The following is a 17,558-nucleotide window of genomic DNA, read 5'->3' as shown; positions in this document are numbered from 1 at the left end:
CAAATGAAATTGTAAATTCAGTTGGTATTGCTGAGCTGATGGTGGCCAACTTGTTCAAAGGGTGAGGGCCTTTTCAGGGCAAATGGGGGTAGGCAAGCGCCTGTGTCGGTGACTGGATTATTTTCAACTGTAATGCTGCCTCAGTGATTAGAAGAAAAGCTCTGCTGTGAAAGCTAATTTATTTTGCTTGACTATTTAGTGATAAAAGTTTCCTTCCAATTTTGAATCTAGTATCTCAGTGAGGTGGAGAATCCTTCCCTGCCTCAAAAATAGCTGTCTTCCTCTCCTTCCCATAGGTGGCATAAAGTATGTAATCTTTTAACAGAAATCCATGTTGCCTTTTATTTGGAGAGGGAAGTTTAGAAATTAATCTGCCACTTCTTAAAAAGAAACATAATGAAAAATCCAAATTATGGCTTCTCAGATTAAGTTTGGAAGAATTCTTTAAAAAAAAAATTAGACTCATAGATGTTTGGTTCAGAAGGGACCTCAGTAGATCAAGTCTGACCCCCTGCCCTGGGCAGGAAGCAGCACTGGGTGCCTGTCCAGCAACCTCTTAAAGACCCCCAAGGTAGGAGAGAGCACCCCCTCCCTTGGAAGCCCATTCCAGATTCTGGCAACCCTTACCATAAAGAAGTTCTTCCTGATGTCCAACCTAAGTCTGCTCTCCATCAGTTTGTAGCCGTTGTTCCTAGTTACTCCAAGAGGTGCCCTGGTAAGGACTGAGGGCTCTCTTTATTCTGCCATATGACTGTCTGAATGATAACAAAATTTTGCTCTTCCATGTTTATTTAATCTCAAATCACTTTGAAGGCATTTGAGACAAACATTGCTAGGTTTTATGCTTCTCTAGCTTGCTAGGGGCATTGTACTGCAGCTCTTCTGCCTCAATGGTCTTCTGCCTTCTGCAATTCTCTGGAAGATGCTTTCTGCTATCTGCTTGGCACCAGCTTCCTGATCTTTCTCTTGAATCTCCAATGCTATCACACACAATATAGGAAGCCTTGACCTTCAGACTTGCATCTTAGTAGTTCTGTACCTTTTTTCTACCTGGGACCGATCTTCTATTCATCAGGAATTTCTTTTAAACTAGCAACATGGGAAGAACAGAGTAGCCATGATCCTTTGGTGTGAACCTCTACAATAGCTTGAAGCCCTGCCAAAGAATGGAATCAGCACAGATCAGGGCAGCACTAGCTTTTTCTCAACATCCTTAAATCATTGCCACGAGAAACCATCTCTAGCTGTTAGAGGCGAGTTTTCCATGGCCTGTTTATGCTTTGTCCTTCCTACTGAACCTTTTAACACAAGTACTGTTTTTGGTGAGGGATTTTTTTTTACTGTAGGAGAAGTATATTGGTATAAAATTACAATGAGAAATTAAAAATCAGACCCCTGATTCCTATACTTATATTGGAAAAAAATATTATACAGTAACAGCCCCAATTGCTATGGCTTTGGATACTACGACTACAATCTGAGCTAATACTGTAGCACTTTTCTGTTGTGGGCCAGGGAAGGACCATATAGGATGGCAGAAAGACCACATAGAATGACCATCCCTCACTGTCCAAAGACCACATTTGGAGGAAAAAAGAGGCAGAATGTATGAGGATGCTGAGCAGAACTCTGCATTATGAATCAGTTTGTCCTTATGTTGGGTCCATTTCAGAGGAGAAGTAGTAATCTGCTGCACTTGTGCTGAGAGGCAGGAGGTGATACTCTGTTAGGAAAAGCAATTAGAAGGAAGATGTAATACAAAGCAAGGGGGGTGGTGCTCTAACTTGTATCTTTCTACATCCTCCTGCTTGTGGCTTGTCCTGCCATTCCCCTCACTTGCACCCCCCTTTTTTTATAACTTCCATCCACGTTCTAGCATGTCTCTCTCTCACCCACACCTACATCACTTTGACTTGGTTGCTGTTTCTGCATAGCTCTGTGTCCGTATTCAGCATGCGAAAGCCAAAGAGATTCTCAAAAGTGATGCTTATACTCCTACTTAATCAACTCTCAAAATCTTCGTCTTTCTAGAGGTAATTGTATGGTCTTCAAAGGGTAGCTTCATCAAGTTGAAAAAGCATCAGGCAGAGATATGGAACAATAAAAGTGGGAAGATTTGTTGTTTCCAAAGGGCATTTAGCAACAAAAATTCACGTGGTAACTTCACCCACTGTTGGTCCTTCATTAGTCCCCCTATAAAAAGAACAGGGCTCCGTAATTCCCATGGATTGGTCAGCTGAAAGGAAAATAATATCCAAATTTCATGGCTGCCATGGGACTATAGAGTGCACACACAGATCAAACATGGACAAAGGAACAGGAAACTTTCTTTTTACAGTATAATCCTTCCAGGAAGCATCATGATTTGGCTGAATGCCATCAGTGTGGTGAAGAAGGGCATGTGAGAAACTGTCCATGATTCTCTCTTCAAATGACCAGACACAGGAACACGTGCCAGAGTTGAGGGAAAGGAGCAGACGGTGAATTCTCCTCTATTTCAGTGTGAATGAGTTTTCTGCTCTTCTAACAGGGTCCTACAATCTGACTTTAGTCATCAGGAGATGCAGAGCTAGAAACACAACCATCCATTGTATGTACCATCTCACCATTCTAGGCTTCTGAAGGGCAGGTAAAATAGAGGACAACGGTATCATTGTTGACTGACCTTCTCTGGTCAATCTAAGTATTAACCGACTCTTAGGGAGGAAGTAGCCATATCTTCCTTGATGAAAAGCATATGCCAACTTGTCAAGGGGCCTTGGACAAGAGTTAATAGTCGGAGAATCCTAGAATACCTCCTATTTGAGAACAAAAGTCCTGCTCTCCTCTCCCCTCATCACAACTAAATTTGAATTACATTTTTTTAGACTGCTTGCATATGATTGATCTTCAGCTCTGGTATGTGAGGTGTTGGAAGAGTGGGCTATAAGTATCACAGTTACTCCTACAAAGGGAAACCACATGATATAGTTGTTTGCTGTTCTTTCACAGTTACAATTATTGTGACAGGTTGCATGACTGGTATTCCTTCAGGTGCTGTTTCTATGGCATAACAGTTTCTGTTAAAAGGTCCACATGTGCATGCGGTTACCCTACAATCTTGTCTGAGATCTCAGTTATTTCCCATGCCAAGTATGAAGGAAAATTGTTATAGCAAAGGTATGTGGCACTTCAATGCTAAAGGTATCTTAGAAATAAAATAAATTAGGTGGATAGTGTGAGAATTATTCTGGGATCCAGGCAATTACAACCAAGATTTGCCTCTGCCTAATCTAGCTGCCACCTTTAATTTGAAAAGTAGTTGGTTTCTGAGTGCTAATTGCTGATGGGTTTATTAGAAGAAAGAGAGCGGGCATACACCCTTTATTAAACAAACACTTGAGATGTACTTCCCCAATCCTATTATTTTTACTGAGACACCAATGTTAGGTGACAATCTGTACTATGGCCTTTTTCCTTTCAGGAACTGGACTACCAGAAGAGACGCATACGGGAACCAGGGGACAGGTTTGTCCCTGTCATGAGTGACTTTATCACTGTAGCCAGTTTCAGCTTCTCGGAGATAGAAGACCTTCTCAACGAGGCCAGAGACAAGGTGGGAAAACTTTTTTGAAGTGTTTGGGGCTCCATGTACTGAATCCTGCAGCTTTCAGCCAAGAGCTGCCTGCTCTAATATCTTCTGTCTCAATAACGGAATCAGACAGAAAACCTCCTTTGTTCTGCTCTTAGAAGTGGGGCAACCTGTATGACTGATGTTTGTGTGTGCTGTGGATAAAGGGGATTTTCCATTCAGCTTGTAGAAACAATAGAGATGTTATTTTTTTCTCCTTATGTTTTGTATGCATCTTTTCCCCAGTTTTAATGTGCCAAGTTGCCAGCCTTGAAGATGGGGATGGACCATGATGATATAGTGCTCTAATCTGGAGACGGTCTAGGCTTAGGCTTTCCTGTTCCTGGGACAGAGTTTGGATCTTGTAAGCAGATCTTGAGAGACCTTGGTCCACCTTGTGGCAAAAACTCCTACAGAGCAAGAACTCTTGATTTAGGCTGGAGTCAAAAAGAAGGCAGCAGCAGGATCAAATGCTGGGAATTTAAACCTGATATTCAGACTGAAGTGGCTGTTTTAGCCAATCTTTAGTTTATACCAGTCATTGAATAGATGATGTCCATAGCCAGAAGGTAATTCCATCTTCATGACTCTCTTGAAGCTTTCTCTTCTGTGCAGAGGTTTTCTGAGGATGGTGCCTCTGAAGAGCAATTGTGATGATATGACATGATGTTAAGAGGGGCTATGTTTTTTGGTGCTCTCTTTTGGATGAGATATCAAATAGAGATCATGACTGCTTTGGGATATTAAAGAATCTATGGCAGCCAATTATTAGACTGGGCAGCCAGGTAAAATAAAAAGCTGTGCAGGTTGTGAAATATTTGTTGCTTTCCATCCTATCGGTGAGTGTACTTCAGAGGTGGGTAAGTTATTCTGAATCTAAGTGCTCTATAAAATACTTTGGGAACCTTTGGATGTCTTTACATGTGCGTGGGGGGCAGGAAGTGCTTGGGGGGGAAAAAGAGCCTGGAGAGGGGTTTTCAGCCTTCAAAATACTCTGATTTAGTTCATGATAGCTTTTGAAAGATGGTTCAGTTCAGCTCTTAAAGCAGCTGAACCATTTTGCTTAGCTGTGCTAGAGTGATGTCTTTTTACATAAGCCTCCCCCTGTCTGATGTTGTACTAGAATGGTCTGTTCTACTGGCTCCATGTAACAGGGGTGAGATGCAGTTTGATTCTTTTAAAGGCAAAAAGCAGGTTAAAAACATAAAACTTTGCAGTCCTAGTCAGTGCTACAATTTTTTTCCTGATGAGGGAGATGCAGAAAAGTTGTGATCCTGTTCTTTTAAGGATAACTGGAGTCTTCCTACTGACAGACCACCGTGTCTGGAAGATGTTGCACACATTTGTAGGTATTTGCCAACATAAAGCACTCAACAAGAGGAGATATTTTATTTTAATGACTATAACACATTTAAGAAACCTCTCCTCCATTCCATATTACATTTCCCTAATACACCCCTGTATTCTTGAACCAGGGTCTTTTCCAGCTTCTGTTGAGCCTATGGCTTTGGTCTTTCTACTGTCATTGAGCTGCCTTTGGACTCCTGAAAGAGAACGGTCTGTTCTTACCCAGCGCTGAGCTATTTCTTATCTTTTCTTCATATTTTTCCCTCTCTTCCTCCTCAGCAAACCAGATGTGCTTCCCAGAGTCCCAACCATTTTTCATGGTCAGCGTTCTGTGTTTGCTGAATCGAGAGTGCTGTCCTTGCTAAGGAAACCCACTGGAACTGCCCTGTAAGACAAGAAGGATGGAGCACACAGAATTTACTTACCCCATTCCCCTTGATTTCCCGAAACAAAGCAAAACAAAAAACGTCTGTTTTAAAAATATACTAATGAGTCCTAGAAGAGTTGGTCTGATTCACAGATTTGTTAATAATGATGACCCTCTAGTTTCAACAGCTGGGTTCAAATATCTTTCTAAATATAGAAGTGGCTAATTGGCCATGTTTCCACATCTGGGGTTTGAAACAATAAAAATTATCTTTCCCAACCTGGGAAATCATTTTTAAATGTCTTTTGTGCTGGTGAAATGTGCTGCATATTGACTTTATTTAGATTGAGAGAAACCATTTGCTACGAAGGGCTCCCCAAACCTTTGCAATAGGGGGTACACCTGACAGCTTGTTCAGTGTTCATTTGTAAGACTAGCAGTTCTTAATTAGTGTAGCAGTAAAACCTCTGTGCCTCCAGAGCCTTCCATACCCTTGCTGCTAAGGGATATGAATGGGCCCTGGCAGCCTACACAAGACAGCAATGAACTCCAGCTGCTCTGCATTAAGGGCGGGGGGGGTACACTCCAAAGCGTCATGTCTGTTACAGAGAGCATCTTTGTGCTCCGGCACCAGTGGAGGTTCCAGTTCAGTACCTGAATTGAACCCAGTCCTGGCAGCATGAGTTGATGGGAGAGAGTCTCTTAATTAGCTCCTAGATCACACAGGTCTCTTACAGCCAAAATTAACATAGATTTTTTTTACCCAGAACCTAAAAGGTGACCAATGCACTCCAGCAGGAGTCAGCAATGTAACGTCCATGGGACCTTTGGCTGTGGGCTCTCCCCATGCTGTGACAGGACCACTTTATCTATGGGTGTGGGGACAAGTGGCAGATGGGTCCTAGCACCCTCCCACCCACCTGTGATCTGGGGTGGGTCATTACCAACAAAGCGCCACCAAAGTGTTCTAGCCCTGCCTTAAAACCACCCCATCTAATTGGAAAAAGGGGATTTGGGCTCACATGGTTTATTTAATGTTTGGCCTTCCTGTTTAGACACATAATGGTAGGAGCAATGAGTGACAGCTTTTGTGCTGAGGAGGTGGTATTTTATCTGTAAAGGGCCAGATTGGCAGATGCTGCAGCTGTTTACAAGTGAAGTTCTGTAACCACAGCTATCTGTGCACTTTCAAAAGATACTCTTGGTTAAAAACAAGCTGAAGCCTAAGCCTTGATTCTCTTAATAGCCCCCCTAGAAGATCTGGACATTGTTCTTCTGGTGGATGTCCAGCCTTCAACAGCTTCTTGGGAGAATTCACAGATTTGATCCAAGGGTGGTGTTTTCTGTCATTTCCTGTCAGCTGGTGGGAGGAAAAAAAAGAGAGAAATTCCACACTGGAATCTATTGCCAAAATGCACATTTGATCCAGATGAAAAAAAAAAATTTCATAGGAAAAAAAAAGAGAGGATAGAATTGAGTTTGCCTGTGAAAACTCTTTTCTTGTAGGCACAGTGAGGCCAAACTGATGTGATTTTTTTTTTCACCTTTTCTTCCCCGGTATGACTCTTTTTTTCCTGTTTGCAAGTGGTGATATTGACCCCACAAGGTCTTCATACTACTAAAGTCCTACATAAGTACTGACAACAGAATTATAATTATGCAATGGCATTGTAGTAGTTCTTCACCATGGAGTGAATTCCACTCTATAGTTTATATATATAAAAAAAGTCTATAAAATGCTTTGGATCCTTTTGGAAGGATAGGCTCTGTATCTGTTTCAGTCAAGATTATGATTGTAGTTATTGGCATTTGCAAGGTGGGTCCTCAGCACTGAAGCCAGAATAGATATCAACATCAACAGCAAACATCTCATTGCATACAGTTGCCCAGTACATGGGAATGCTGATGGCACCAGTGTAACCCACGTAGTGGCAAGGGAAGGGAGTAAGGAGGGAAAGGGAAGTGGTAACCTATCACTGGCCTTTTTCATGACAGCTTCTCTCAAGCAGGGGACTAATCAATGACCTGGAAAATCAAAATAACCATTCCATGTCATTCCAGTAAATTTGACAGGTACAAAAGCTCTGCTCTGAAGATCAGCAAGAGAAAAAGTGCCAAAGTCTAGCTAAATTATTAGCCACTAGTGGCAGAAAGTGGTGAGGACCACAATGAAAAAGCAAAAGAAGAGTGTCTATGTCAAGCATCGAGCTTGGCCTCCATGAGCATGTCCGGATGAGCACACACATGCATTTCCCTGGGGACAAACAGCAGCAGCACAAAGTTGTGCTGTGTCCCTAAGGAATGCCTGTGCAAGTGCACTCTGGAATGTGGCAAGTTGCCCCGGGTTGGGTAGGCCCACCTGGGCTGGCCCCAGCAGCCTAACTTGGGGGCCTCCTGAGGCTCCAGCAGAAGGGAGCCTGGCCAGCAACTGGAGTGTGGCTCTGGCTGGCCAGGCTTTGGTTTTGGGTGGCGCACGCTGCTGCTGTGTGTGCCACCCTGCTTTTTTCTAATGCATTTTTTTTTTTTGACACTGGGATCTCCCAGTGCCAGTCCCAACCCCCTGCAAATTAGCATGGGGAATGCCTGCATGTGCAGCGTGTGGCACTGCAGATAGGTCTGCGGCACGGCCACACTGCACATGCACAATCATCTGGATGCGCCCATGGGTGTTTTGGAACTTGTTTGTTCTGCCAGTTGCTAAGACTAATGGAATATGGTGGAGTCAAGCAAGAGTCTATTCCAAGTGTCACAGACAGATGCTGAAGCCTGCCACTGCAAACAGAGCCATTCATCAAGTAAATTACTTACCTGCCATATGCTAGAGTGGAATTGCAGATGGCTAAGTGCAAGCCATTATCTAATCTGCTGAGTGCTTATGGTGTCTGTGCCATGTGATTAGGCATGCCATTGGCTACCATGGAGGGAGTTCAAGAAGACAGAAGGGGTTGATCCAACCCCTGTTACAATCTGGTGGAGTCTTTCAACTGCTTGAATAAGACCAAACCCATGAAGAGGAGAATAATTATTTATTTGAATTGAATTGTCAGAGAATTGGAACTTTCTTTGCAACAGCTTTGGTTATTACTTGACTAGGGAAGACTTGATCAGGAGAGGTGAAGTAATTCACTTTTCTCCTTACTTGTCTGTTAATAATGGTCAGAGACAGCAAGATAATTTTCCTCATTGCTGTTTTGCCTTGTGTGTGGGGCCCTGTTCTGGCTGTTCCAAAGGGGTCTTTGCTACTGCTTAATATTTTGCTGATGGGTGTAGTGGTGAGCGTGTGCCTCTCTCATGTTTTCCATCTTCTTGTGGAAACAACTTTTTAAAATAAATAACTGGCTAAACTATTTGCTTTGGCAAAAGAAGGAGCTCAGTGGAAAGTTTGGCAGAGGAAGGAGAGTTGCAGAGTTATAGACCTGCTATATTATGAAATGGAGGAGTGATAACTTGTGAGCCTGAATTTATTTAAGTGAGAATTGCAAAACCATCTTCAATTGCAAGGCAGGAGAAACTGAGGCACGTTTTCCATCTCTCTTTGTGCATGTATCTTTCCCCAAACATCCTCAGCAGTAAACAAGTTTCAGGCCATGTTCCAGGACTTGACATTAAAGAGCATCACAACATAATAAAATACTTTTGCACTTACATAATGAATTTCATCTGTGGATTTCAAAGTGATTTAAAAAAGAGAATGCCATAAGAACTATTGTTAACAGATGGCGAGTCTGAGTCATTGAAAAATTAGGTGACTTGCACTAGGTCACAGAATCGGTGGCAGGGATCAGATTCCTTGGTGTATTTCCTGTTTGGTGAGTTTTATTTTACTTTCCATACTTTCAGGCAATTAAGCAATCTGCTTTGTGATTACCTTTGCTCAAAGAGTTTGTGTTTGTATTCTACTCCCAAAGAGATGATCCCTAGAAGCACTGCACCCTCCTACACCACAACATATTAAGTATTGATCTGGAATGAAAGATGCCACCTCCTGCATAGTTACCATTACTGCCTGGAGTGTTCTGACTTTCTTGCAGCTATCTCTTGTTCAGATGACAAAAGCTGATGTTGCTTAAGTTACAAAGTCTGCCAAGATTGCCAGTGGAAGCAGTCTAGGACCAATCAAACTATTTGTGTCTGTAACATGTACAGCATCATGCCTACAGAGAACTTGCAATTTGCTGTGACAAACAAGGTCCAGATGATGAAGGCTGTATGACAGGCTAGCCTATATGTGATGATGAAGGTGAGAAATACACCCGCTTCTATTAATAGAGGAGATGAGGTTCAAGGCAAAATAATTTAAGCCTACTATACTCACTGTCCAGGGGACTGAATGAAGGAGATGGTAATAACAGACAGTCCACAGTAACTTCTTGGAATGTCTCCGAGATGTGGATTGGGATTGACAGAAAGAGGCAAGAAACCCAGCAGAAGGATCTCCGACAGTATGGAGCTTGGCCTACACCAAGTGTAATTTAATCTTAAATAAGAAGAACATGTTGTTTCTTGGATGGCCAATAGTTTTGTAAAGATTTGTGGCAGTCCTGGAGCATGCTGCAGGCTCAGTGTGACAAGCACTTACTTACTGTTAATGGGCAGCCAGCCAAGGATAAGCAGTGTAATCCCAAATTTCTGCTTTGACAAGGAGGTGCACTGAGATGGTGGTAATCACAGCACATGACCCTGACTAGTTAATACTACAAAGCTGCTATTAAGACATACTCAGTGGAGGTGCATCACATGCTGTTCATGCGCTGGAGGCTGGGGAGCTGGGAGGATAATGTGCATACACGATAATGTGTGCCCCAGAGACAATCTGTTTAGAGAAACACGTGACAAAACTGGCACAGCTGGGAAGCAGAGGAAGGGGTGTGTTGGAAATTAAATGATATGCAAATAGCATATGGCATTCTGTACAAAGAGACCTTGCACTTACATTGTGCTCTACAAATGTTAACTAACTTACCCGTACATGGTAAAACTGTGAAGGTCTCTTGTTACAGAATCAGAGGCATGATTCAAGCCTTGTTCAGGATTTGAGACAAAGGCTGGCTCTGTTTGACCCAACTGGTCTTTCAGGTTGAGGAGTCAAAGACAGCTGGTTGTGATGCTGGCCACATCACTCACTTGTGTTATGCTGCCTATAGAAACCAGGGTGCCTTAACCAAATTAGTGTGATGGGCCATTCAGCTCTGGCAGATGTTAGAATTTTAAAATATTTTAATCCTACTAGTTCCCATGTCAGGTATCAGAGAAGCAACATAGTGTCTACTTAACAGATGGGAAAACAAAAGTACAGGCAGGGAAAATGACCAGCACAAGGACACTGTGGTGACAGCTTTGGGATATGCCCTTTACTCTGCATTCCTCTACCTTAACTGGTTCTGAATGGGAACATAGAGAAAATATTTAATGAGAAGATCCCCACTGTTGCTGCTTTTATGATTATCTTGGTACTTTTCATTTCCTTGAAGTTTGTACATTATTCTGCTTTTCAGATTGGGAAATCCCAAGTTGTTACAGGGAGCTTAGACTGGAGGGCTTCTTAAGACAGAAGTTATGTTCCTGGCTCTGCCCACCTTTCCCTTTAAAGGATGCTGTGCCTTTGAGGTGGTGGAGCTCTGGTAGACCCAGTTGGAGGTATGATGGCCCACGTATGTCTGCAGGGGTGACACAAGGAGCTGGGCCATTGTAGGTGTTGGGCAATGGCAGTCAGGACATTTGGGTATGTGCCTATGTGTGCCTTTATAGGCTCCTCCCTCTCCCCCTTGTAGTAGTATTACAAGTAATATTACAAGTAGTAGTATTACAAGTATTATTTGGGAGTTATACACAAGTTGCATCTATGCAGCATCCAAGAGGCCCAGGGAAGGACCACGTTTTTGAGAGTCCCAGCAGACAGACTGGAAAATATTTACAAATTCTGAGCCTATGGCTGTGTATAAGTGCCTGGACTGCCCATCCATGGCCTTGAACCAGGCTGGTATTTCTCCACTATCTCACTCCCCTTTGCAATGCTTTATAACAGAGCAATGGAGAAATTCCTTCCAATTCAGCTCTAGTGGTTCTACCATCTGTACTGGTGAGAACCCTTGTGACCAAAGCTGTTTGTGACAATATATACCACCTTCCTATTACACGCTCTCACCAGGACCTTGAATGAAGACCTCTCATGCTTAAAGGATGAATTTCTATCACTTGAGCTAAAGGAGCCATTCTTTTAACTGGAAGCAGTTGTGCTTCTGATCCTTTGTGAGCTATTAAGAGAAAGACATACATTCAGAATCTGGATTATGGCCTGCCTTTGAGTAAATAAATCAGTCTGAGAAATTTTGTGGCAATTCAAAGGGGCAGGAAATTGCTCAGAATGAAACTGTGACAATTTTTGTCCGCATTATGTTGGGAAAAGAATGTCACTGCTTCTGATTTGTGACATTTTTCGGTTCTCAGTAAACCGCAGGAATAAGTTCAATGGAAAGTGAATCTCCAAATAAGTCTGTGCCACATAGTCAAAAATGTTCCATGCTCTTTGTTCTGGAAGAAATGGCAGTGTCTATGCACTGTGGAAGTCTCTTTTCTTTTTGTTTCTGTTTAATCATTTGGCCCCTAGTAGTTTAAAGGAAGAAGTATCTAAAGGGATCTTTTTTTCAGGTGCTACTGTCTAGCCAGCTTTGTATAGGCAATCTGTCATGTCTCTCTAGGAAAGGGTTGGAGCCACCAATCTGTCCTGCCAAAGGAAATGATTTATAATCTACTATGTTTTCTTAGATAGGTAAGGGCTATGTATGTATGTGTGAACGCCTGCATATATGTATGTTTAGGAAAATATATGTGGTAAAATAAAGGCCATACATACATACATATAAACATGTATGTATATATATTTGTAATGTTTAAAAGTGTCAAAAAGAGGTAGACTCAACAAAACAGGCATCTTTTGCCAGACAGTTGTTACATCCTGAAATCTTCATGATTTTTCTTCTGCTGCTTCTGTGCTTCCTTTTCAACTCCTGCCATGTTTAATGGCTCAAAGCAATTTGCATTTCTTCCAGAAAATTTTATTTCATTTCAGCTACTTTGGATTTCTTTGTTTGTTTCCTTCTGGCTGAGAGAGCAATCCTGAACAGAAAAAAAAAAAGAATCTGTTGCTGAAAACTGCTTTGTGGGCCTGGCAGGGAGAGTAAAAGAGAAGAGAACTGCAGTTTCCCTGGCAGTGCTAGAAAGCAGCCCACTATTACAGGATTTCTTTCACTTCTCATGGGTTGGATGGTGTCCCTTATGCTGTATCTGAGGCAGCTGTCAGAAATTGAATGGTTTCTGATCCTGGGCCCTTCATTCATTTTCTGTTTGGGATCTGAGCCCCACAGCTCCTGGGGCATTTCATGTTCTGTAAAAGCATCCAACGAGAAATGGAAAGCTGTTTTGTTACCCCTGTGGACATGGAAGCTCCTACTTATATTACCTTGGGGCACATCCAAGATGCTTTACAATCACCAAAGGATGGGAATCCATAGTCTGTGGAAAGTCAAGGTGCATGCAGCTTGATAGCCAGTGTATTTCTGAAGTAGGCTATGAACCTGGATAAAAGTGTGTGCATGTATATCGATGTGCATGAGTGAAAGTCCTAGTGTGTATGTTCACAGACAGCTTTTGATAGTATGGAGTGGGGGAAGCATGTACAGACCCCATGAAAGTGGTTGAGTATGTAAGAGAGCACATGGATGTATTGTTGACAATGTGTGTGGCATATGTGAATCTGTGGATGCATCTGTAGTTATGGGCAGAGGTGGATCCATGCATTTCATGAGAAAGTTTGGAATAGGAATAGATCTCTACCTCCCCCATGCCCGCTCATTTTTGCCATTATAGATCTGTGTGGGTGTGCATGTGCATACTGGCGACAGTACGTTGGGGGGGGGGGTATGCGCATGCACCCAAGCGGCAGGACTGATGACAGAGAGCCAGGCTCTGCTGTGAATTTACCATATCCAGATATAGGCCAGCTTGTGATTGAAGTCCTGCCAGTTGGCAGCAACCAAACACTTCCTTATAGCCTTAGCATTTGCCTGGTGAAATAAAGGCCACTTGTGATCTTTCCGCTCTCTTTTAAGTTTGCCTGGGAGCACTGGCTGCTTTCCTTGCTCCCTCTCTCATGCCATGTCTGTCCATGGTCTCATCTCTCCCAGGCAACACCCTTTTATATTGGCTCAGGGATTTCCATGGTGACAGATTACAAAGGAAAAGACCTAAGGCAGAACAGACTGCAGTGCTATTGGAGGAGTCCCTTAACCCCAGCCATACTAGCAATTGACCCAGAGGGGAGAGATGAGAGAGAAAGCAAACAGGGTTTGGCAGTCATCCCTTAGCTAGCAGCTTCTCACTGGCTGGATGCTTTTCTGTCCCCAAGCTGGCTCAGTGCTGCTGCTGTGTTGTGGCTGGCTAGTTCCTCTTGGAATGACTCCATGGCCCAGACACTGGCCATGTTTTTTGGCATTGCTGCTTCACTGACGCCCTCCAGATCCCCCTGCATAAGGCAAATGGACAGTTAAAGGAGCAACTTCTTTCCTTAGTTGATAGGATTATCAGGGCATGTTTTCTCTGAACTAGAGAGTTATGTGCATAATCACTCTGAGGCTTTATCTCCTTGTCTGCCTGTCTAACTGTTGTACTCACTTTGTCTTCCTCCTCCCCCCCCCCCCACGATAGTACGCCAAGGCGCTGAAGCATTTCGGAGAGAACGAAGGCAAGATGCAGCCAGATGAATTTTTTGGCATCTTCGACACCTTCCTGCAGTCATTCTTGGAGGCCAAGCAAGATCTGGAGAATATGAGGAAGAAGAAAGAAGAGGAGGAGCGCAGGGCACGCATGGAGGCCATGGTGAGGGTGCAGGGGTGAGAGGGGGAAGGGAGTGACTTTTTTGCGTCTTGGGAGAACAAGGGCTGAGGGAGATAACCTTACTGTTCATGTTCTGTCCTGTCACTATTTTACAGTTGCTTTTTCTCTCTCTCCTGCCTCTTGGCAGAACATGCTATCTTTTTGCTACCCCTAGTTTCGCATCTTCCCAGTGGCTTGTCCTAACTCTCCCTCCTCCTGCTTAAATCCAGTTTAACTGGGCAATTTCCCCTCTCATTGTAGTCTTTGTATTACCCCTGCAGAATTCTTATTTAGGGTGAACATATTTTGGTTGCCTTGAACTTCTTAGCACAATAGTCAGAGTGGAGCAGGACCAAGTAAGACTTTCTGTCCCAAGCCCCTGGGCACCTGCATCCTTCTGCCCCCCAAAAGGGTCCTGTTGTCTTGTCTTGTCAATGGGGTTCTCTTCAGACCACACTACTCTGGCCTTCAACAACATCTTCCCTGCCCTCATGTGCCATACTCTATTCCTGATTTTCCCATACCGCAGTTAGTTGCCTTCCTTGCCCCTTGCCTGCCTTTCCTGTCCCGGACCGCCACCCCTGCAGCACGGCATGTCCTTCTGCTTGAGGGCTGATATTTTTGTTCTGAAGGTCTTGGAGCCAGATTTCCCTGTGTCCTGCCAGCTGGGTTGTTTCCATTCAGACTCTGTTATCATCCATTCTGTGCCTGTCACCTGTCAGTGCATTGTGGCACAGTGAATGAACTAGCATCTGCCATGCAGGCACTGGCAGTATTTCTCATTGGCTGCATTTGGCCCTCAACAAGGCAGGGAAAACTTGTGTGCATTGGATGTGAACTGATGTTTTTTCACTGGAACTCTGATGGGTGGGTCTCAAGGGCTTCCTGTGAGCCACCCTCCCCCCCCCAACCTCAGACTGCCCCAAGGCCTGAGACCAGCTCAGCATTCCTCCATCTCCTTTCACACTGTCAGCACTTTAACCCCAGCAGCTGTCAACCCCCCTGGCCTTGCACAGGATGCTCTCTGCTTTAAAACTTTATTTTCGGAGCACACCCTACTTTGCTTCATTCAAAAGGGGAGAAGAGTATTTATAGGGAATCTCCCGGGTTTTAGCAGTGTCCTTGAAGTCTCTGTACTTGGGGATTCAAAATGTCAGGACTTGGATGGGACTGGTTCACCAATGCTCCATAGCAAAGGGGTGGGTATGGCAGGTCCAGATTAGACTGGAATCTGGCAGCACTACAGATCCTTATTGAAGGGCATCAGCAGAGTAGGAGTTAAGGATCTTAGGACTGCAATAATGGAACAGGGGAATTGGGCTGACAGTCAGGACTGAGGGGCATCAACAACAGTGCTAGCAGTGGAAGCCAGGAGGGGAAGGGCACTACACAGGTCTAGACTGAGATTCAGTAACATAGCTGGGGGCAAGGTAAGGTAATACTGGAACAACTAAGGAGGGGACAGGTCAGATCTGGGGGACACTGGGAGAACTGTGTCTGGTGAGGACTGGAGGAGCAAGAAACATTGTGGAACACAATTGAAAAATATTTCTTGTGTGGCTGGGAGGAGGAGAAGCCTACATTGAAACCTGGCAGGGATTTCTCACTCCCTCTCTCCCTTTCTCTTCAAAATACAAAATCTTTGCCCTGCTTTCCCTGTCCTCAGTGGCTTTTATCAGCCTGACCCACCCTTCCGGGAACAGTTACTGAATAGAAACCTTTCACATCCCTTTGTTCACCCAGAAAAGGATTGTAGTTGATGTATGTAGGTGCTCTTCATGCATCCCGGGAGCTGATATACAGCACAAGAGAACAGCTTTTGGGGGGCATCTGTGCACTGCCACTAACTCTTGGAGTCAGCCTGCCCTGGACAGTTCAAATGAGCATTATTTAGAAAAACTCACACAGCCAAACTCATCTTTGCTGTAGCTCCAGCAAAGCAAGTTCATCCCATTGAGAGATCTTACTAGCTGATACATTTTAAAACATTGGCTGCTGTTTTTGTCACCAATGTCAGTTCTTTACTTTCTATATCTCACTCAGGTTGGGCAGTTGGACCAGTTCATTTCCCTTTCTTTTTCTTATGAGTTTCTTTTTCTAGGTTGGGCACTGGCTCCCACTGTTTCCTCTGCTACTGTTAGAGACTGACTCATCCAAATCTAAACTGACTGAATGGCACAAAGTACTAATCAGTGCATCCTGAACACTCCAGCCTACTTCATCTGTGACCTAAACTACATCAGTCTGACACTTCTCTCCTCCCCTTTTCATCTGTAAGCTAGATGCCAGGCTGGTCTGAATAAGGGGCAGCACAGAGCTACTACTGTCCCATTTCCCAACAGCCAGACAAACTAGATTAGGACCCTGTAGGACTACAAGACACTCTTTGCAGGAACTGCAGCTCATGTAGGTATACCTGAGCTAGCTTTACATTAGCTGGCTTGGGAACCGTGCATCCAGTGCAGAGCTCAGCATGGACTGTAGAACCTGTCTGAGAAGCTAGGTAAATTCTGGGGCAGTGAGTCTATGCTCAGCTCCATGTGGTTATGGCCACAGTGCTGGCAGTCCCAAAATTACCTAGATGTAGCCTGCCTCACAATCTAGAATCATAAGACACTTATACATGTGCTCTGGGGGTGGGGCAGTGGTGCATTAAGTAGAGCAACTCCAAGAGCTGCTCTAATTAAATGCACATAGGCAGATTAATGCATGAGCCAGCGGGGCCAGGGCCTAGGAGTCCCTGCTCATCAGGGGCTGTGCTTACAGCTCGCTCCTCTTTGGAAGGAAAGTGGAAGCTGTGGTTTTAAACCTGATGCCGTTTTTGTCTCCTAACTGGTGGGCGGGCAGCAAGCAGCTCGGCTACTGGAGCCCCTCAGCCAATCGGTAGTGGGGAGACAAATAAGGTGCCAAGTTTAAAACTGTGGCTTTTGCTTCCATGCTGAGGAGCAAGCTGCAAGGGCGGCCCCTCCACCAATGGGGGGGGGTGGGCAGGGGAATGTACAAAATTAAAGGTGCTGCCATGCACTTGGCCAGGAGCACAGCCAAGCAGCCAGCACCCTGCAAGTAAGTCTGTGGGCAGGGGATGGAAGGGGCATGGGGGGAACAATTGAGGCCCCTATGGTGAGGGAGGGACTGGGGCAGTGGCAGGCACTGCCCAGCCAGGGTACTGAATAGGATCCTGTGGCTGGGAGTGGGATACAGCTGCGAGTGGCTTATCCAGGAGGTGTGGGGAGGTGAGGTAAGAAGGGGGAGTAGCTCCTCGGTGCTGCATGCACCCTGGGGGAGGCACGGGAGACATGTGCCTTCCCTGGATTTGTGCGTGGGGTGAGGGCAGGCTGCCTGCTGTGGGCTCAGGACAGGGGA

General features: G+C 44.4%; 1 protein-coding gene across 3 annotated transcripts in view; it reads left to right on the top strand.

The window, feature by feature from the left end:
- DAAM2 (dishevelled associated activator of morphogenesis 2) overlaps positions 1-17,558 on the top strand; it is a 276,677-nt gene that overhangs the window by 249,340 nt on the left and 9,779 nt on the right. For all 3 annotated transcript variants that reach the window (XM_019549617.1, XM_019549615.1, XM_019549616.1), the window contains 2 exons: positions 3,464-3,595; positions 14,028-14,198. In XM_019549617.1, the coding sequence (XP_019405162.1) occupies positions 3,464-3,595; positions 14,028-14,198 (303 nt within the window). The remainder of the gene's footprint in view (positions 1-3,463; positions 3,596-14,027; positions 14,199-17,558) is intronic.

The sequence above is a fragment of the Crocodylus porosus genome, unplaced genomic scaffold, assembly GCF_001723895.1.
Source record: "Crocodylus porosus isolate Cpor-Errol unplaced genomic scaffold, CroPor_comp1, whole genome shotgun sequence".
Taxonomy (NCBI): Eukaryota; Metazoa; Chordata; order Crocodylia; family Crocodylidae; genus Crocodylus; species Crocodylus porosus.
The sequence above is the reverse complement of the archived record's forward strand: the minus strand, read 5'-3'. Positions and strand labels throughout refer to the sequence as shown.